This window comes from Adiantum capillus-veneris, chromosome 24 (genome assembly GCF_014529385.1).
Source record: "Adiantum capillus-veneris isolate H3 chromosome 24, ASM1452938v2, whole genome shotgun sequence".
In the NCBI taxonomy this organism is placed as follows: Eukaryota; Viridiplantae; Streptophyta; class Polypodiopsida; order Polypodiales; family Pteridaceae; genus Adiantum; species Adiantum capillus-veneris.
In genome coordinates this window covers 144,973,150-144,995,604 of record NC_140954.1, presented here as the reverse complement: position 1 = coordinate 144,995,604, position 22,455 = coordinate 144,973,150, and the positions used below count along the sequence as shown (strand labels likewise).

Sequence of the window (22,455 nt, the reverse complement as noted above, 5' to 3'; positions counted from 1 at the left end):
TTTCTTGTCGGCTTAATTTGTAGTGCTGATTTCATAGTCTCGGTTTATGTTGCCACAGAACTTAGCCCAGAACTTATCCCCCCCGAAGAAACTTGGTCTCCTCCAGCAGTTGGTGCCGATCGAAAGAGATCCTTCTCTCCTGCTCTTGAACCAGATTGTAAGTCCAATGATTTCAAGTGCACTTTGTCCTTCATTTATTATGCATGCAGCAGGTCTGCTCAGCTACTCATACCAGTGATTAACACGACAGTTCAACTTTGCAGCAAGAAAACGAGGAAAGACTAGCGATAACGAAAGCTTCCACGATTTTAGCAGTCAGAAAGTGGTAGAAAATGACTGGGTTTTGCCCCAGGAAGCTGAGTGGTCACCTGCTTCTCCCAAAATTAAAACAGCCAATTGTGAAAGAGTTCCCAACGTTGATTCAAAGCTTCCTGCCAGAAGATTGGCTGACATTGAGGGCAATTTTATGCCCATCACAAGCCCTTCAGGTGATAGGGTTTATGCAGAGGTCAAGGAAGCTCGAAATTTGTTTGGCAGTTTGCAAAGCATACACAATTCATACAGAAATTCTAAACATGGTATGTTTTTAAACTGTTTTCTCTTGAGCTATTGTTATTAGTACCTTTAGCAATGCAACTATAACATCCATCGGATCTTTGTCCAAGTGATGCACCAAAGGGCGCCTGATAGGAGCTCAAGATGTCCCAAGTACGTTTACAGGGGAAGCATGATGTATTTTTCATTGAATTGAAAGTCGAGCAATTTCTTGTTAGTACAGTGCAATGCCCTAAGTAAGACACATTTGCATTCACAGACAAACATGAGAGTGAGAGCGATATTGGCAACCATGCTTGACATTGTACCTATTAATGCTGATGGGATAGATACAAAATGCTTGTGAAGGGTCTCTTACGTACTTCTCAAACAATTTGATATCCTGATTCCTACCCAATTTCTGAAACCAACTATGTCAAATAAATGGGCTATGAGTTGGGAGTTCATATGAGCTGCATGATTATAACACCCCTCTGCAGCTCATAGTGAGCTTAGTTTATGAGATAGTCAGAGCAGAAGCAGCTATGGACACTTCAACACTCCGCCTACACCTCAGAAAAAGCAATTATCAACCATTTTAAAAGTTTTTAACTATGTTTTAAGTCAAGGTGCGAAGCATCTCCATATCAAAGACATTTGGTTCCTTTAGGATTTAGGTTCCATATATCTGACAATAAATCATGTGCAAGCTATTCACTCTTGGCTCACGAACACATGATGATTGAAGTAGCTCAACCTAATGCTCAACCCAGTAGCAACGGAGATTTCATTAGGCTGAGTTTCTCAAGCAAGATTTCAATTTCACCACATATAGTGCTCAAGGAATTCAACGATAGCAATATAACTTGCCTCCTTTGCCTCCCACACCCCTCAATCTGGTAAAGAATGTGTGAGAGGATTCTAGAGTTGCAGCCTGGTGTATTTGGGTGGCTTGTTGCTGCATGTAAGGTGTAACGGAAGTCAATGATAGTGCTCAGGATGAGTGCTCCGCACTGTGCTCAAGGGTTCCTTTTAATTACGGAAGGGAGAGCCTTCCGTTCTTCTTAGAGAGAGAGTGCAAGTGCAATGATCACAAACAAAGTGAATGGTACTGTGAATGAGTGCTGAGAATGAGAGATAGAGAGAAAGATACGACACTAGATGGTTCTGAAACCCTCCTTTAAGGGTCCCCCTCTCTATGGCGAGGGAGGTCTATACTATAGATTGCATAAATCTGGTACAATGGTCTAGATGCTGTGGACTTGATGATGACAATGTCGACAACGACGATGTCGATGACGACGTCGGAGACTATGACGATGACAACGATGGTGTCGTCATCAAGTCCGGGATCTGGGATGGCGACGGAGGTGCCGTCGTCAAGTTAGGGATCTGCAATGACGATGACGAAGGTGTCGTCATCAAGAAAGCGACTGTGATGACGATGACGATGTCGACGACAACGATGGTGTCGATGACGGCGACGTCAAAGCTGAAAACTGAAAACGCTAGATACTCTGCTAATGACGATGGCAACGATGGTGTCGTCGTCAAGTTAGGGATTTGCGATGACGATGACGAAGGTGTCGTCGTCAAGTTAGGGATCCGCGATGACGATGACGAAGGTGTTGTAGTCAAGATAGCAATTGCGATGACGATAAAGATGCCGACGACGACGACGGTGTCAAGGCTGAAAACTGAAAATGCTAGATGCTCTGCTATGGATTTGCTACTGTGACGGTAATGTGGGACTGATCTGCAACCGCCGTGTCGTGCAAGGGCTGAAAAGCTAAAACGTTGGCTGATTTGGCTGAAATTTGGAAACGCTAGACTGATCTATTGAATTCTGAAATGCTAGGCTAATTTGGTATTAGATGGGGAATCTGGCGAGGATCTGCAACTAGAGGATGCGGGTTCTCGCGAGGCTAAGGCTGAAAACTAAAAACGTTGGTGGTAGCGGTTGAAAACGTTGATCTTCTTCTTCTTGAGAAAACGTTAGGGCTCCTTTTGAGGTGCTGCTTGACTGCTGGGTGTCTACCTCCTTCTATCCCTGCTTCGTCTGCTTCTACTGAGTGCCCAATGGTTTCTTTATAGATCTTTAGCAATTTGCCCTACCTACTTTTCGAACAAAAGTCACTTAATAATAAATAAGCGAAAATTATGTACTTTGGGAAAAAGGGTTCTATGCTCTGGAAAATGCTCATGATGGGTACTGAATGTTGTGCTAATGATCATGCTGTGTGCAATCAGAGGGTATGCAACTATTCTAAGTGCCTAGACATGCACGGCTTGCGCAAAGGCTCACAAGGGTGCCATAACACTTCCTAGGTTAACCTGAACCCTAGAACTGGGATAGCTTGTCTACATGCACATAGGGTTAGATGTGCACACGTGACATCCTCTTCTTTTTAAAGCGAGGTACTGGTACCGAGCTGTATGGCGTCGAGGAAGTGCGCCAACAACTCCTGGAATCGTGGGAAGAACTCTTTGCCGGCTCACTCTGATGCTTGGTCGTGCGATACTTGAAGTTCATGAAGGTCTGCAATGCTTGCTTCTATGGGCTGCGCCGAAAGCGACAGTAATCTGTTGCGGCTCCAATGCTCCAACTTCGGCTATCGTCGTGGGTCCACCTTCTTCAAGAATCTCCGAGGAGGAAAATTCTTGAAATCATTTCCAACACAAATCATAAACATACCCATTCCATGTAGAGTAACTGGAAAAATACTATTCTCGCTAAATAACCGTTCATGCAATGCAGATGAACGAAGTGACGGAGTGTCAAACCGTTCACCAAACACACGCAAAAGTGGGATTGAAACTTGACTTTTCGACCTAAACCTATCAATTGTGGCAAATCATAACAGAAATGCCGATGCTTGATGGACAATCTTGCTCGTTCTCTTTCTGAGATTGTGTCATGCCAAGGAAGAAACATGTAAAAGCGATTGACAAAACGGACAAGAAACAATGTGAATTCCTTGAATGCAAACTTTTTGTCTTTTCGAGAGTGATCCGCATACATCGGTGCTCATCAGTGAGTGAATCATGTGCATCATACAATACTGCATGCCTGTGAAAAGGGAACACAAAGACGATGATGAAAATACAAGAAACCGTCACGAATGAGAAACTCGAACAATGCGCGTGCTGGTTAATCATGCGAATACACAATACTTCCTGAGTGGGTTCTTTAGACCTCGACTCGAGCCAAGATCGGACCTGCGTGGTTGATTGTAGTTGCAATGAGGTTAGCTTCACTAGAAACATCATCATTCAAACCATCATCCTTGTGAACAATCACATCTCTATTATGCAAAAAATATGTCGTGCTTCGGAGAAGAAAGGACTGAGAGAGTCTCCTTCTTATGTTTCTTTTCAAGCTTCGCCTGCACATGAGAAATGAGAGGTAAAGAATGAAGACCCTTCTCACCATGAATGATCATGGGAGAGTCACTTTTGGCATTTAGAGTGAGCGTATTGTCTACCCCATCAATGAGAGGGTTATGTTCACGAAACCATCGAATGCCCAAAATCATCACATTCTGAGAGAGGAGACACAACAAATCTACTACGGAAGGAAACTTGCTGAACAATGAATAACACATCACGACACTCCGTGTAATGGGAGAGTCCATATCGGGAGCAAAGGCCGACACCTCCAGAGCAGTTTGGCTAACCTCCAAGCGGGCTCTTTCTACAAGAGAGTCACCAATCACATCATGCATACTACCAGAATCAAACAAGATCATAATGCGTTGACCATTCACATGACCATAACACATCATGAGAGACTCATCAGCTAGATGATCATTAGAAACTTGGGACACACTAGTATTCTCATTTATGGCATTAACAGAGAATGTGGGTTCTGTGGATTCTTTAGGTTCGTTGGATGCTTTCTTAGGACAATCTCTTATCATATAACCTTTAGTGTGACATTCAAAACATCTTTTGTCTCGTGCTGTCACAAATTGATGACGTGGCAGGCTCGCGGACACTTTGAGAAATGTGCCGACAGGCTACAGCGGCAAATCCGTCGGAATTCACGTTGACAAGCGTCATGACATGTGGCAAGCCATACGGATCGCCGCAAAATGCGTTGACATGCTGATGTGGTAGCGTACGGACTTCCATGTTTTTCCCCGACAGCTGTACGGATTTTTCGTGAATTGCGTTGGCTGTTTTTAGCAGCTTTTGGAAGACCAATTGCTTTTGGGAACTTTGCTTTTGAGTTTAAAAAGCTTTTGGGGCTCTGCTTTTGGGCATCCGATGTAAGAATAAATAAGTTCACAGGGACACACTCTTCAGAGCATCTGGATGCAGAGTTTGAGAGTGAGCACCCGCGGGCTCTCTTTGTACTTTGCACACAGATTAATATAAATAGAAATATCGAAAGGGGCGTCAATCTTGACTCTTTGGGGCCAATACCTTTGGGCATGGAATTACGTCGGGCAGTGTCGTCTTTGTGAACTATTTTGAAGTGAATCTCTGTTGTGTCGCGGTAGAATCCTGACTTGGGGTGTCCAAGTTTTGTTACGATGGTATTAGAGCGCGGCCGATTTCTCTTCTACCGGAAAATCCGATCCTTTTCTTGTGACACTTATGGATTCCAACAAGAATCAATCGACTTCTTTTGCATCTGCTAATGTGGGAGGAGATCACGAAGAAGATTTTGTTGAACAAACAGAGGAAGAGTATGGGCCACCTCGGCCTACCCTATACGAACTTGAGAGATGGAACATCAACAACAGGTTGACGAGTGCACGAAGCAGATGATTAAAATTGCGAAGGATCCGCAATTTGCAAATTTTTTGTCTCAGCAATCCATCGCCGAAGTGCACACCCAATGGCAGAAAGCCAGAGAACCACCCATCAAACTGGCAATCAAGAAACCTCCTTCTACTAGGATGTTTACAGAGCAAGAATTACAAGAGGTGGTTCATACACATATCAGTTGGCTTTTAGACGCAAACAACAAATCCAAAAAGCAAGAGAAAAAGCACAAGAAGGGGATTGACTTCCCGGGTTATTTGGGTCGTCAATCTTCTTTTGCATCGGCAAGAAAGTAGAAGAAGCATGTACGATTTGAAGGACTACCCGGTTCTTCTTCTTCTTCTTCTTCTGACAGTTCGTCTAGCTCTTCTTACTCGAGCGAGGAGGACAGAAAAGGCAAAAAGCGAAGCAAAAAGAAAAGCTTCGGAAAGGGCAAGAAAAAGGCAAAGAAACCTAGATTTTACCCAGTTTCTGACAGTTCTACAGAGGAGTCATCCTCTGACAGTTCAGACTCCGACGACCACGTGTTATGCAAAGAAGCAGCATTTTACAGAGCCCCAACCAATGTGACTTTCTCGAAGACAAGCAAGAAAGTAAAAGAACTCAAAGAAGGTGGACAGTCGATTAAATTTGAATCCTTTTCTGGGTTCCGAGATGCTCCGAGGGCTTTAGCCTTCATTCAACAGTTTCACATAGCCTTCTCTGGAGGGCATTACTCAAAGCACTCCAAGATTAGGAGGGCTACATCTTTCTTCAAAGGAAATGCTCGAACATGGTGGTCCACTCTTCTTTTGAGGAAGGAAGCTTCAGTTAAAACCCTCCTCCGAAGGCCCCACTCTCGTCGACGAGAGTAGTCTACTTATGATTGCACAATCTGGTACAATGGGAATGCATGTGGCTGATGCAAGTCTAGGCTATGTCGGCGATGACGATAAGGACGACGAGACCAACACTAGGGTTGAAATCTACAATCTTTCTACTGCTGTCCAAAAACGTTATGGGCTGAAATCTGCTACAAGTCCAAAAACGCTGATTTTGGGGGTTGTTTTTGTCGGTCTTTGTCGCTGAAAATCTGCAGGTTTAGGGCTGAAAACTGAGGTTCTTATCGGCTGAATCTGCTACTCTTCTAGGGCTGAATCTTGCTGATCTTCTATTGCTGAAAATTGTTGCAAATCTGCAAACGCTGGGATCCAAAAACGCTAGGTCAAGGATCTGTCAAAAACGCCAGCTCAGGGGATCTCAAAAACACTAGGTCAAGGCTCTGCAAAAAAACGCTATCTGTTGGGGGTTCTGGCGATGATGCTGAGTGAAAACGCTAGGGGATGCTGCTTGCTTTTGCTGGCGATCCTTGCTGATGCAAAACGCTAGGTAAGGCTTGTTGAAGAAAACGCTAGCATGGGGGAAATTTGCTGCTTGGAGGGAAAGTCCATCAAGGGTCTTGTTGAGAAGTTGCCTGCTGAGCTTGGCTCCCGTTGCCTCTTCTGCCATTTAGTGCTAACTCTAGTTTGCTTATATACAAACTTAGCAAAATTGCCCTACCTACTTTCCAACAAAAGTCACTTAAAAATAATAAGTGAAAAATGTCAAAAATAGGTAAGATAGGCTAAATGCACTGGAAAATTTCCTTGATGGAATCTGATGGATTTTGATGGGAATATTGATGATCAGGCTGTGTGCAACCAGAGGATATGCATCTACACTAAGTGACTGGGCATGCACGGTCTACGAATAGACTCACAAAAGTGCCAGATCACTTCTAATCTAGATTGATTGGACTGACTGAACCTTGATCATGCTGTAGCATGTCCACGGACACATAGGGTTGGATGTGTCACGTGACAAGGGGCCAATGATTTTAAATAAAAAACTTAAAGAATCGAACAGGATACTAGCGGTTCAACACCATTAAATTTGAAGGAGAAGGCTAGTCAATGCAGACAAGTAGTATTGGGTGAGGTGGGGGGCAGACAAGGATGGAGCGCGTAAAGCCAAGGGGTCGTGGCACCATGCATCAAGCATGCGTAATCTTGAATTATGAGAGAAGACATGCAAGTTTTCTAATTGTCACGGCTACATCTCTGTAGCAACTCATATGATTGCCCAAGTAGTTGTGGGAGTCTGGCATTAATCATATGTCAGGAGTGTGTGAATTTGAGCCATTAGGATAGATTGTCTTGAAGATATGCACCGTTGCTACGTGTTGTGAATTCGGCCAGATTACTTTGGTCTTTAAGCTCAAGAGCATGTTTGAAGGGACTTGCTCGATTATTTCATTGCTTGGAAATACCCGCTCGCCAATTTGTATAACCCCTTTGAATCATCTTCGGATGACGAAGGGAGATTCTTTGGACGCTTATTGCGAGAAATTTTGGAACTCTTTTCTACCAACGTCTTCATTTAAGAATCTCTTTTAAGGAACAGATTGAGCGGTTTTGTTGTAGACTCCCTATAGAGATCCGAGACTACTGCTTGAAACAAAAATCAAACTCTATTCAAGAATTGATGGGTCATGCAAAACGGGGTTTTGCGATACATTCGGGAAATTTGACTTACCCCACTGATGAGATCTTGACTCAAAAAACCCAACAGACCTCTCCCAATGAAAGTAGAAAGAGAAAGAGTTTCCAAGAAAAGAAAGACAAGGATACACGACCCCGGCTCACTCTTCGAGAGAGGGCCAATCACATCAAAGAAGGGAAGTGTTTTGGATGCAGGCAACATGGACACGTCTCTGCAAGTGCCCCAAAAGGGCACAACAAGAACAACATGAAGACAAGCCATAGAGTTTGAGAGTAGCAGAGAAATGTGGCAGAAAAGGCAAGATGAAAGCAGGACTGGTTCCAGATTGCATGGGTACTGACCCAAGCATGATCGATGAAAGTACAGAACTTTGCCGAGCTTGGGGCAAAGTGAAAGATCAAGAAGCCCTGATTTTCTTCGATGGAGGAGCCAAGGCTAACTTCATTTCACCTGAATTGGCGGCGCGGCTCGAGATTACACCCGATAGGATGGACCACAAGCAGAGGCAGTTCTAGCGGCACTTGGACGGGACATAGCGATTACACCTGTCATTGGCAAACTTCGGTTGCATTGTCAAGGGTATTTGGCGCACGAGGACTTTTACATAATGCCGTTGGAAGATGCCCTTGGAAGGTTGTGATGTCCTCCTAGGAGTCCCTTGGTACCATAAGAACAACGCTGTGTTCGAGTATCGGACAAAGAAAACGAGTCTGACAAATGAAAAGGGACGAAAAATTGTACTTGATGTAAAACTGAAGGGCGAGTCTGTCCCTATTGTATCGGCTTCGGCCATTTCCAAATTAATGAAATCTAGTCTCTTTGTTTACTCGATCTACTTGAAAGAGTTAAATGATGAACACAGAACGAACATGTCTGAACTTGATAAAGAACGCCAAGATTTTCTCCACACTCATGCCGATTGCTTCTCTGAGGGCCTGCCAGACGAGTTGCCACCATCTCGTGGCTTGAGTATCACACTATTGATCTGATACCTAGAAGCACACCATCGAACCGGCCACCTTACCGTGTAGCCGAGCCTAGAATGAAGAGATTATGAACCAAGTGAAAGACCTTTCAGAAAAGGGTCTTATCGAGCCAAGTACTTCACCCTATTGCTCTCCGATGTTGTTGATTTTAAAGAAAGACGGATCTTGGAGAATGTGCATTGACTACAGAGCTCTCAATAAAATCACCATCAAGAACAGATTTCCGATTCCAAGGATCGATGATATTCTTGACCGACTACAGGGATCCTCCTGTTTCAGCAGGATTGATTTGAAAAGCGGTTATCATCAGATCAGAATCGTGCCGGGAGATGTCTACAAGACAGCCTTTCGGACGAGCTTCGGTTTATATGAATTTTTGGTGATGCCTTTTGGCCTTACCAATGCTCCAACGACTTTCAACCGAATGATGGACAGGATTTTCAGAGAGTACAGATTGTTTGTCGGCACTTTGATGACATTATAGTCTTCTCCAAGGATGAGGCAGAACATAGACACCATCTGCTTCAAGTCTTTCAGACATGCGAGATCACAAGTTAGTTATCAATGCCAAAAAGAGCGGATTTCTCTTGTCGGAGATACACTTTTTGGGACACATCGTCTCGGAGTACAGATGGACCCGGCCAAGATTGAGACTATACGTGATTGGCCCGATTTAAAGAATGTACATGAAGTTAGAAGCTTCTTGGGCTTATGTTCTTACTACCAGCGGTTCATTCGAAAGTTTGCAGAGGTAGCTTCCCCTTTGCACATTCTGACACAGAAAGGAGTCCCTTTCTCGTGGGGACCCACAGAGGTGACTACCTTTCAGACATTGAAAGAGAAATTGACTACTGGACCACTATTGACTTTGCCGGATTTGCAAAAGTCATTCGAAGTATATTGTGATGCTTGTGGTCGTAGTCTGGGTGCGGTCTTAATGCAAGAAGGCCATGTCATTGCCTATGAGAGCCGATTGTTTTCAAGACCGGAATTGACAACACAGAGTTATGAGAAAGAGCTTTTGGCGGTTATCCATGTTCTTACTTAGTGGCGACATTACCTACTTGGAGCCGATTTTACGGTCTTCAGTACCGATTATACGGTGTAAGGATTCTAGGTACTAATCCTTAATTAAGTACTTAAACTCATGATTAAGACTTAAGAAACTTGAACTGAATTCAGAAACAAGACTCAGAAGTTTGATTGATTGAATGTGTGATACAAGGGCTCCTTATATAGGAGACAAAGAGACACAAATGAAAAGACGCGTCTCTTGGTGAAGAGACATGACTTTAAACGTAAAGGCACATCCTTTCGGTAAAGAGCTACAACCATTGGGCAAAGAGTCACACTTGTAGAGCGAAGGGGTGTGACGAGTCGTCGAAGGAGTGTGGATTTTGGCGAAGAGGCACGTCTCTCGAGCGAAGGGGTGTGACAATCCAAGCGCAGGGGTCCTCCTTGGCATGGCACTTTGCGTATCTTCAACTAGGAGTGGATGTATACTGCAACATAGTCACAATCGTGACATTCCCTCCCTCTTTAAATAAAACCCAGGGTAGTTGTAAGAAAATCCGAGAGAAGGAAATGTATGTTGTTGTGCTTCTGCATCCAAAGCTCTTTCTGTTAAGTCCCATGTCATGGCACTGTTATTGACCATGACTATTTTACCAAATTGAAAACTGATCTTGTAACTTCGAGCTTTGTCCAATAAAAGATTGAATTTGTATCTGCTTCGAGTGAAATTATTGGTAAATTGACTTGAGTTTTCTTTTGAGTAAAGACCATTGGTTGGAAATCTATAAGGTATTCCATTGGTTTATTTGAGACAGTAAAATCCTCCTGAAGGGATATCGTAGATTTAAACAGAGTAGTATTTGGAGGTATATCCATCTGTAAAGTTTTATCCATAAAACAAGTTGTGTCCAAAGATTCATTTGCAGCGACTAAAGTCGTGCTGCAAGAGTCTGTATTTGCTTTATCATTTGCACCGCTTAAGGTAAGGACTGGAGTCTTCAAGTTTGAAGAATTATCGTTCACCATAGCATCTGGCATCTGTTTAGAGACAAAGACTGTATTCTGCAAGGGCGGTGACGAGGCGAATTTTCTTGCCTGGATCACGGCCAAAGAAGGGGTTATGTGCTTGTTGGTTGTCACATAAGAACTGGAATCTTCTGAATCTTCAGCTTTCTCAGTGGGTATTAAGGCTTCCAATTGACAAGGGGGAGGTTGAGAAAGTTGTTAACTCTTAGACCTCTGAAGGATCCTCTTGCACAAGGAAAGGATCAATAAATTTGTAACTGTACCACCATCAGACAAAAAAGACTTAAAATGTAGGGCATGGTTCGCGAGGGGGAACTTGTCCAACGTCGCAGCATTCACGACCGAGTACTTGACTAGGGTCAGATATATGTGCCACTAAATAAGCCCATCTTGATATCGCTGATGATCCTTTGGAAGCTTCATATTGCTGCTTTTGTTGCCGATGATTCGAATAAGATGTTGGCTGCTTAGTACTATAACATTTCCAAGAATATTTATGCTGAGACTTTTGTTGCTCGCACGAAGATACTTTTTGTCCGGTTGTAACTTTAAAAAAAACCATGCTTTGGGTGAGAAAATTTGAGTTCTGAAGGCTTTTGTGTGAGTGGTTCTTCCTGGTAGACCACTGAAGTGTCGAAAGAAGATGGCGGAGAAACTGCATGTGTAGTCCGAGAAGCAATAGGGTGACTCCGAGCGGCGAGAAGAGGTTTGCATCTGCATCTGCATCTGATCCAAGCGAATGTGAATCGATGCGAGGCTTGTTGAAAGTGCTGCATCTGCTCTTTGAAAATTGCTATCGAATCCTCGGGGAAAATATTGTCGTTGCCATCTTGTGATTCGGCCATGCCGACTTTTCAACAGAAATTGATACTTCGGGAGCGGAAACTGCGTCTAGAACGGGTTTTGGCTTTGGAGTTGTGGGTAGGTGTGATTCCAGAATGACTATAACCTCTTGTGAAGGAAGAGGATTCACCGGCAAGTCTTCTTCGGGGACCTCATCTACACACAAGAGGTACGGCACGGGCGCGTCGAAGAATTCGTTTGCCATCGCGCGCGCAGAGTGGTGGGGGAGAGTGTGCCAGCGCTGAGGGAGAGGGAGCAAATCTGGCTATCGCTTGTCATTTTGTGGTTTTTATAATTATCAGATTATTGTTATGTCTACACTTTATTAAATTTGGGGCGGCCAAGCCAATTTGGGGTTGGCCGGCCACTTAACTTAAAACCTTTGGCTGATGTTTTAAAAAACAAATGATGCGCTGTGGATTGCTTACGTAAAAACAAAAGACCAGAGAAAAGTTCAGCCAACGCTGAATTCAGCCCAACGCTTCAGTCCAGCGATCTCAGCAATTCAGCAATTTCAGCAATTCAACGATTTGCACAAAGGCATGGCTCTCCGCGAAGAGGTGCGAGCATTGGGAAGGGGTGTGTGAAAATTTCAGCAAAGCAGCCTAGTGATTGCAGCCCATCGATTTGCACAAAGGGGCATGACTCTTGGGGAAGGGGTGCTAGCAAGAGAGAAGGGGTGCGAACCTTGGGAAGGGGGTAGCCACCTACCGGTTCAATACCCTCTCGAATGAAGGGGTGCACAGAGAGGCGAAAAGGTGCAATCCTCTGGGAAGGGGTGCGAACACGGAGAACAAGGGGCATGTCGCCTGCTGCTTCAATACCTTATAACGTGAAGGGGCACCAACAAAGGGGTTCATCCCAATGAAAGAGCAGGCTAAGAGGCACCAGCACAACGATCCCAAAATTCATCGGGTACGCCACACACAGCCATACTGCTGTCTTTATTTATATAATTGGACCAGAATAAATTTAAGTTACCTCATGCTCGTTTGGGTGTGTGTACCACCTTTCTTCTTCTTCCATGCAACTCCGAGAAGGGGAGAAGAGGGTAGCGACGAGGGTGAGAGGCTCACAATCTTCGGGTCCCGGAAAATTTTGCTTTGATACCACTGTAAGGATTCTAGGTACTAATCCTTAATTAAGTACTTAAACTCATGTTTAAGACTTAAGAAACTTGAACTGAACTCAGAAACAAGACTTAGAAGACTCTGTGTTTGATTGATTGAATGTGTGATACAAGGGCTCCTTATATAGGAGACGAAGAGACACAAATGAAAAGACGTGTCTCTTGGTGAAGAGACATGATTTTAGACGTAAAGGCACATCCTTTCGGCGAAGAGTTGCAACCATTGGGCAAAGAGTCGCACACGTAGAGCAAAGGGGTGTGAGCAGTTGTCGAAGGAGTGTGGCTTTTTGCGAAGACACACGTCTCTTGAGAGAAGGGGTGTGACCATCCAAGCGCAGGGGTCCTCCATGGCATGGCACTTCGCGTATCTGCAACTAGGAGTGTATGTATACTGCATTATAATCACAATCGTGACATACAATCTTCACTGATTATCAGAGTTTACGCTACTTCTTGTACAGAAGCAGGTTTCGGAAAAGCAGATGTGTTGGACTAACATCTTGTCACAATTTCACTTCTAGATTGTCCATGTTAAGGGACAAAAGAACTTGTTGGAAGATGCTTTGTCTCGGAAGCCGTTAGTCTTGTCTATTTCTGCGATTCATCATAGAAGCTTCGAGGATATGGTTGATCAGTACGCCACTGTCACGTGCACATCTAACCCTATGTGCATGTGGACAAGCTACTTTAAGTTTAGGATTCAGATCAGCTTAGGAAGTGTTCTTGTCACGTGACACATCCAACCCTATGTGTCCGTGGACAAGCTACAACATGACCAGGGTTCAGTTCAGTCAAGTCAGTCTAGAATAGGAGGTGATCTGGCACTTTTGTGAGTCTGTTTGCAGACTGTGCACGTCGAGGCACTTAGATTAGATGCGCACTTAGATTAGATGCATATCCTCTGGTTGCACACAGCATGACCATCAGATTTCCATCAGATTCCATCAGGATCATTTTCCAGTGCATTAAACCTATTTTCCCTATTTTTGACATTTTTCACTTATTTATTAAGTGACTTTTGTTGGAAAGTAGGTAGGGCAATTTGGCTAAGTTTGTATATAAGCAAACCTAGCGCTAGCACTTTCTGGCAGAAGAGGCAGCAGGAGCACTCGCTCAACAGGCAACTTCTCAGCAGAACCCCCAGATGCCCTAGTGTTTTTGCTTCATAGCAGAAAGCTAGCGTTTTTGGACCAAATCAGCCAGCGTTTTTGCTCTTGTAAATCCCTAGCGACAGTAGACCAAGCAGAAGCCCCAACGTTAGCAGATTCTCCATAGCAAGACCAATTTCAGCCCTAGCGTTATTACATCTTCAAGACACTTCAGCGTTTTTGCAGATCTTCGCGACGAAATCCCCACAAGCATCAGCGTTTTCAGTTTTCAGCATTCAGAACCCATAGAAGAACCCACAAACCTCGTAGATCTCACCTTCCCGCAACAGATCCTCGCCACACGGTCAGATCCCGTGAAGTTTGCAGATTCAGCCCGGAAAACGCAGATTTCAGCATCTGCGTTTTCAGCGCATCGTCGTCATCGACATAGAGTCAGAATTCAACATATAAAGATTTGCAGATTTCAGTCCTTAGCATTTTCAGATGTCAGCCCGTCTCGTCGTCGTCCTCATCGTCGTCGACATCGTTGGGAAGTCCAAAGCATTGTAGAGATTTGTGCAATCAATAGTAGACCGCTCTCGCAATAGAGAGTGGGGCCTTCAGAGGAGGGTTTTGACAACATTCTGGTGTCGTATTCTTCTCTCTCTATCTCTCAATCTCATGCACCTTCATGCACAGTGTTCACCACTTTGTTTGTGTCAATTGCACTCTCTCACTAAAGGAACTGAAGGCTCTCCATTCCGTAAGAAAAAGGAACCTTGAGCACAGTTCGGAGCACTCATCTTGAGCAAAGTTCAACATTCACTTCTGCTTCACCTTACATTTCTGGCACCTTTGTGAGCCTGTGAGTAGGCCGTGCATGTCCAAGCACTAGAGTAGTTGCATATCCTCTGGTTGCACACAACATGACATTCAATACCCATCATGAGCATTTTACAGTGCATAGAATCCATTTTCCCGATTATTCATTTTTCACTTATTATTTAATAAGTGACTTTTGTTGGAAAATTGGGTAGGGCAATTTTACTAAGTATCTAAAAAAGAAAGCTAGCGCTAGCACTATTTGACAGAAGAGGCAAAAGAAGTTCCAGCAACTTGCAGTGCACCTTCTCAGCAAGACCAACAGGAGGCCCTATCGTTTCCAGTCAACAGATTCAGCATAGTGTTTTCAGGTTGCAGATCAGCCTTGGTGTTTTTGCTGCAGATCACCTGGCGTTTTTCAGTTGCAGACCTTGCCTAGCGTTTTGCAGTTCCGGCGTCAGATCAGTTCCATTGCATCAGTGTTTTCAGCTTTCAGCATTTAGACACATCAGATCCAGCCCCTAGCCTCGCATATCTCACCTACCCGCATCTGATCCTCTCCGTACCGTCAGATCAGCAAGCGTTTTCAGATTCAGCCTGCTATTTGCAGTTTTCAGCATCTGCGTTTTCAACGCATCGTCGTCGCCATCGCCGTCCTCGCCGACACAGTGTCAAAGATCAACGAGAAGTCAGTGTTTTGCAGATTTCAGATTTCAGCCCCTAGTGTTTTCAGTTTTCAGCCCGTCTCGTCGTCGTCATCATTGTTGTGGACATCATTGGCAAGTCCATTGAATCTAGACCATTGTACCAGATTTGTGCAATCAATAGCTGAAACAAACGCGGAGATGGATCTCTCGGCTACACAGACCGCCTATAGATACGCGTCGGACGAACCACCCGACCATAGCCACCATCCGGCAGCTCCTTCGTGCTGGGGCCAGCGTCCGAGGACGTAGGCGTGCACCTGTAAGACCGAGCGTCCCATACCACCCGGCCTCACCTCCTCGAGGTGACCTCGTGCACTCCTAACCTCGTCGGCTAACCATTGGCACCCTGCCAGTGGGGGTCGATAACTCCAAATGAGACCTTGGCCTCCCTTTTATAATAATGGCCGGCCTCACTGGCCGTGTTCACACTACGTCCGCCTCGACATTGGACGCCCATCTCGACGGCATCTGGGCTAGATCCCCTCTCTTGTGAGCGGGACATAACATACTTCCCCCCTCAAGAACCATTGATGTCCTCATCAATGAAGTGGGGATATTGAACCGTCAAAGCTCTAACGGGTTCCCAAGTAGCAAATCTTTCAGATTGACCCTTCCATTTAATTAAGTACTCGTCATAAGCCTTTTGATGTGCATGACTGGTACGATGATCTAAAACTGCTTCTGGTTCTTGAGGAATATACTCAGTTTGCATATCTTGCCATACATTTTCCTCGATAGGCACAACAACTTCGGCTTCGCCCAATTTCACTTTAAGGCGGCTGACATGAAACACTGGATGTACACTAACATCCGAAGGAAGAGCCAGTTTGTAGGCAACTTGGCCAATTTTCTTTGTGATCAAGAACGGACCACAATATCTAGCTGAAAGCTTATAATGCTTTCCTGTTCGCGTAGTCTTGGAATCCTTGGGTATCTTCAAATAGACCCATTGTCCCACATCTAGAGTCCTTGGAGACCTGTTTTGATTAGCATAAGTAGTAACTCGGTCACGAGCCGTTCTTATACTATCCTTAGCCAATTCGAGCATTTCTTGCATGTCATACAGGAAATCACGAGCTTGGCGTTCCTTGACTTTCTCTAAGCCAACAACAATTGGGGATTTAGGCTCAAATCCATACATCAGCATGAACGGGCTAAATCCAGTAGCAGAATGCTTGCTACTATTATGGGCAAACTCTAACTGTGGGAGATACCTTTCCCAATCAGACTGCCTGTGAGAGACATAGGCTCTCAACATGTCCTCTAATGTCTGATTCATCCTCTCAGTTTGTCCGTCCGACTCAGGATGATCAGAAGACGACATACTCAACTTCGTCTGAAGATGAGTAAACACATCTCGCCAAAATCGGCCAGTGAACTTAGTATCTCGATCACTGACGATATCCTCTGGCAGACCATACCACTTATAAAGCTGATCGACAAATAAAACCATCAACTCATGGCTTTTTATTGTCGATTTCGTTGGTATAAACTTCGCCATTTTTGTGAGTCTATCGACCACAACCCAAATAGCGTCATTGCCCCGACTAACGATAAAGTCCATGGAAATACTTTGCCACTTGGCATCTGGGATTTCCAATGGGTGTAGCAGGCGAGCTTTCCTAAGGCGCTTTGCCTTATTGACCTGACACTGAGCGCATCTCTTCACAAAGCTCTCTATGTAAGAGCGCATCCTTGGCCAATAGAAATATCGCTTGACCAAAGCCAAAGTTCTCTGGATGCCTGGGTGCCCAGCGCTAGGAACATCGTGGCATTCGCACAAAATCCTTTGTCGAATCTCATCGATTTCCGACACGCAGACTTTACCATTTCTGAATAATAGTCGACCTCTAATGGAATATTGTCGTTGTCTTGTCTCTCCAGCACGACTCACTTGGGTCTCCGGACCACCCAAGCCTGTATGCGAGTCACGTCCCGCTTCGACCGTTCCATATCTTGCCAAAATGGCCATCGGAACGACATAGCCCTCGGAAAGAGAGATAGAAATCCGTCGAGATTTCAGCCATAGACAAGGCATTGACCTCAAGAATCCTGCTGAGCGCATCGACAACTCGATTGCTGGATCCTTTTTTATAACGGATCTCAAAGTCAAACTCTTGCATAAGCTCAACCTATCTAGCCTTCTGGCCTCTGAGATCACCTGATCACAGATATAGCGCAAGGAGTGATGATCTGTTCATGCAACAAACGTAGAGCCATACAAGTAGTACCGCCATTTCCTCACGGCGTGGACTACAGCATAAAGCTCCTTCTCGTACGTTGGATAACGCATTTCAGCGTCGGAAAGCTTCTTACTTTCAAACGCAACAGGACGTCCATCCCGGTATAACGCCACACCAATAGCATAATCACTAGCATCCGTTTCAACCACAAACGGTTTGCTAGGATCCACAATGTGCAATATTGGCGCAGTAGTCACGAAGTGCTTTAGTGTCCGAAAGCTCTCGTCGAAACGCTCATTCCAGACAACAGGGGGATTACCTTTACGATGAGGACCCGAAGTCTTTGGCCCTTTCACCCCTCCTTTTAATAGTTGCGTAAGTGGAGCAACAACTTTAGAGTAATCTAAACTTGCGAAAGAATCCAGTAAAGCCTAAAAAGGACTTTACTTGGCGTACATTCTTCAGAATGGGCCAATTTCGCACTTTATCCAATTTTTTTAGGGTCGACGCGAATTCCATCGCGAGTAATGATATGACCCAAGTACAGAAGCTCTTTCTTAAAGAATTCACACTTAGAAGCCTTAGCATAAAGCTCCTCAGTTCTTTGTACTTCGAGAATAGCGCGTATATGTGCTAAGTGCTTAGACAAACTTCGGCTGTAGATCAAGATGTCATCAAGAAATACAACAACGAAATTGCCTAGAAACGGTCTCAGTAGATCATTCATCATCTGCTGAAACGTAGCGGGAGCATAGGTTAAACCAAAAGGCAAGACCGAGAACTCACAGTGACCATAACGCGTATAGAAGCCCATTCTAGGAATATCTTACAGTTTGATCCGTATCTGATGATAGCCTGATCGGAGGTCTATCTTCAGAAAATACAACGCTCCATGGAGCTGATCTATCAGATCGTCCATGCACGGGAGCGGATACTTGTTCTTGACAGTGAGCTTATTCAACCCCTTGTAATCCACGCAGAAGCGCATAGTGTTATCCTTCTTTCGAGAAAGTAACACTGCCGCTCCCCACGGGGACTAACTTGGTCGAACGAAACCCCTGTCGAGATAATCTTTCAGCTGCCGCTGAATCTCGTCCTCTTCGGTTTTATTAAACCAATAGGGTTGCTTTGAGAAGGGCCGACTATCGGCCACCAAGTCAATGCCATGATCGACTCCTCTCGAAGGCAGCAAGCCAGGAGGAGGTAGATCATCAGGAAAAACATCCTTGAAATCAGTCATGATTTCTCGGATAAGGTTGGATATTCGTCGGAATCCCCAAGTTGAACAGAAGAACATGAAACATTTTTACGAAATTCAGTGATAGAAGTACCAAGCACTAATGAATCAAACCAAGCAGATGGTACACATTGATAAAAGTCAACATTAGAAGACTTTATTTCTTTATACATGTAAGGTGCAGCGGAATGAATGTTGTATTTTCTCAAGATTAGTGATCTTTATTGCTCAAGGTTCCTTTTAGTTCTTAGGGAAAGAGAGAGCTTTCCGTCTTATGGAGAGTGCTATGATCACGAACAAAGTGAGTGGATATTGTGCGTGCAAGTGAATGAGACTGAGAGAAGGAGAGAGATACGACACCCGAGAGGTTGTAAAACCCTCCTCCGAAGGCCCCACTCTCGTCGGCGAGAGTGGTCTACTTTGATTGCACAAAGGTGTACAATGCGTATGCAATGGACTGATGCAATGGGACTATGCTGATGACGACGACGACGACTCGATGGTTGAATCTATGATCTTCTTTGGCTGAATTTGTGGACTGTTTCGGGGCTGAAAATGACTGTTTTCTTGCTGTGGTTATGGCTGAAAATGGTGGATCTTGCGGGGGTTCATGCTGATGGTAAAACGCTGAAGTGCTGTGTCTAGCCAGGCTGCGTTTTTAGGGCTGAAAGCACCTGCTGAAAACGCTGATAACACCTGCTGAAAACGCTGAAAAACGCTGCAGTGCTGATGTGTTGCTGGTGTTTTTGCTGAGGGCTGAGATCCCAAAACGCTAGGCCTTGGGGTTGATCTGAAGGGGGACTATTGCCAGAAGGGGGGAAACTTCAAGGTGATGGGAGATGCTGTGAAAAACGCCAAGGGGATGGGAGGTGATGGCGATGGATCTGATGTTGAGGGGGGGTACTGCTGAGAAGTTGCCTGTTGAGCGGGAAGCTCCTGCTGCCTCTTCTGCCAGAAAGTGCTAACTTGGGTTTGCTTATATATTAGCTTAGCAAAATTGCCCTACCTACCTTTGTTGGAAAGTCACTTAAAAATAATAAGTGAAAATAACCAATAAATAGGAAAATAGGCTAAATGCACTGGAAAATTCCCCTAACTGATTCTAATGGATTCTGATGGGAATTGTGATGATCATGCCATGTGCAACCGGAGGATATGAATCTATGCTAAGTGACTGGGCATGCACGGTCTACGAATAGACTCACAAAAGTGCCAGATCACTGCTAATCTAACTTGATTGGACTTGACGGAAATCCTGCTATGGTGTAGTTTGTTCACGGACACATAGGGTTGGGATGTGTCACGTGACATTCCCTCCTTTTCAAAGTGAGGTATTGGTACCAAACTGTATGGCGTCGAGGGAGACCGCCAACAACATCCGGAATCCTGGAAAGGACTCTTCGTTGGCCCACTCTGTTGTGTGGGTCGAGCGGTACTTGAACTTCATAAAGGTCTGCAACGCTTGCTTCTTTGGGCCGCGCCGAAAGCGACTCAAAGTCTTCTGAATCTCCTTTGATGCTTCAACTTCGTCGAGTATCCTGCTTCTTTCGTCTTCAAGAATCTCCATGGCTGAAAATTTCTGAAACCACTTCCAACACAAAACCATGAACATACCTATTCCATGTAAAGTGAAGGAAAAAAATCTTGTCTTCTCTAAAAACTGTGTATGCAATGTAGATGAACATAGAGACGGAGTGACAGCCCGCTCATCAAACACATGCAAACAATGCGATTGAATCTTTTCTGTTTGATCGAAATCAATCAACTCTGGCAAATCACAATGGAAATGCCCATGCTTGGTGCTTATACAATCATGTGCTCTTTCGGAAACTGTGTCATGCCAAGGAAGAGACATGGAATGCGACTTCCTTACATACAAACTTTTCAGCTTTTCATGCACAATCCGCATACATTCGTGCTCATCCATGAGAGAAACGTGCTCAACATACAATATGTCATGCCTAGGAAAAGGGATCACATAACGATGCTGACTAAAATATAGGAAACCTTCACGAATGAAACACTCGAACAATGCGTGTGTATCAATCATGCGAACACATAATACTTCTTGTGAGGGCTCTTTGGACCAAGGCTCGAGAACCAAGATCGGTTCTTCGGGATCTATCGAATCTTCTTGTGGGGGATCTGTGGACCTCGACTTGAAAGCCAAGATCGATTCTTGGTGATTGATCGAATCTACAACGAGGTTAGCTTCGCTAGAAAAAGCATCAAGTAACACATCATCCTTGTGAGCAATCACATCATCTTCATGCAATTCATCATGCTTGTCTTTTTCATCCAAATCATCATGAAAATCATTATCATTCAAATCATCATGCGTCTCATAATCATGCAAGTTTTGTGTGTCGTGCTGTGGAGAAAAAGAGACTGAGAGAGTCTCCTTATCTCGAATCCTTTCAACCTTGTCCTGCATATTAGCAATGAGAGATGGAGAAGGAGAAGTATCCACTCCCTGAAAGACAATAGGAGAATCACTGTCGGCATTGAGAGTTATAGTGTTAGCCGAAAAATTTATGAAAGCATCAGTTTCACAAAACCACTTAATGCCTAAAATCATATCACATCCTGAGAGAGGAGAAACAACAAATCTTCTAGTGAAGGCAGTCTGTTGAATTGCAAACAACACATCAAGGCACTCCTCTGTGATGAGAGCGTGCATACCAGGACGAAAGCCAGAGACCTCGATAGGAGATCTGTGACTAACTTCGAGGCGGACTCTCTCAACAAGAGAGGAACTGATCACATCATGCATACTACTTGGGTCAAACAATATGACAAAACGATGCCCCGAGGTATGACCATAACATTTAATGAGGGAATCATCAATGGGAGGGTCCTGAGAAACTTTGGGCACAATCGTGTTATCATTCATTGCATTGACAGATGTAGTGGGTGCTGTGGGTTCTTTAGATTCATTCAATTCAAACTTAGGACATGTTCGTTTTATGTGACCCTTAATGTGACAATGAAAACAACGACCTTCCTTAGAATAAGTGCTTTGTTCTTCCGATGACCGTTCTTACCGTTCTGCGGGTTCTGAGAAGTCTGTGAGGTACTTGTGGAAGTCTTGTTCTCCTTAGGCTTTCCCTTGTTGTGCTTCATCTCCTGTGCGAGAGCAATTGCTACCGCCTTGTTGAGATCGATTGGATTGAATACCTCGACATCGTACTTGATATACTCGTCCAATCCAAAGAGAAAAGTGTCTTTGCGCTCATCATCCGACATGCATAATTGGGTATCTAGCTGTAAAACACGATTAGAAAAGACATAACCGGCATACCATTTTGCTTGAGAGCGCGCCAATCGTCCTTCAATCGTGCAAGGTACTGAGGTGGCATAAACCGCGCCTTGAGCTTGTCTTGGAAATCAGCCCAACTAAAAGAGAGGGGCGTGAAATCGTTGGTTGCCTCAAGGTGCGCGGCTAGCTGTGCCTCTTGCCATGTGTGGTACCAATTAATGGCATCACCGGCAAGGTACATAGCTGCTGTCAAAACTTTGCTATTTCCTATCTTCTTAGTTGTCGCCAAATAAGCATTAAATTGATGCAACCAAGAATGAATAACTGTAGCATC

At 44.5% G+C, this 22,455-nt stretch overlaps 1 protein-coding gene across 1 annotated transcript in view; it reads left to right on the top strand.

Annotated features, from left to right (window-relative positions):
* The window catches only part of CTF18 (P-loop containing nucleoside triphosphate hydrolases superfamily protein), an 89,658-nt gene that overhangs the window by 207 nt on the left and 66,996 nt on the right, over nucleotides 1-22,455 (top strand). The window contains exons 2-3 of the mRNA XM_086497953.1: nucleotides 59-157; nucleotides 264-578. Of these exons, the coding sequence (XP_086354079.1) occupies nucleotides 59-157; nucleotides 264-578 (414 nt within the window). The remainder of the gene's footprint in view (nucleotides 1-58; nucleotides 158-263; nucleotides 579-22,455) is intronic.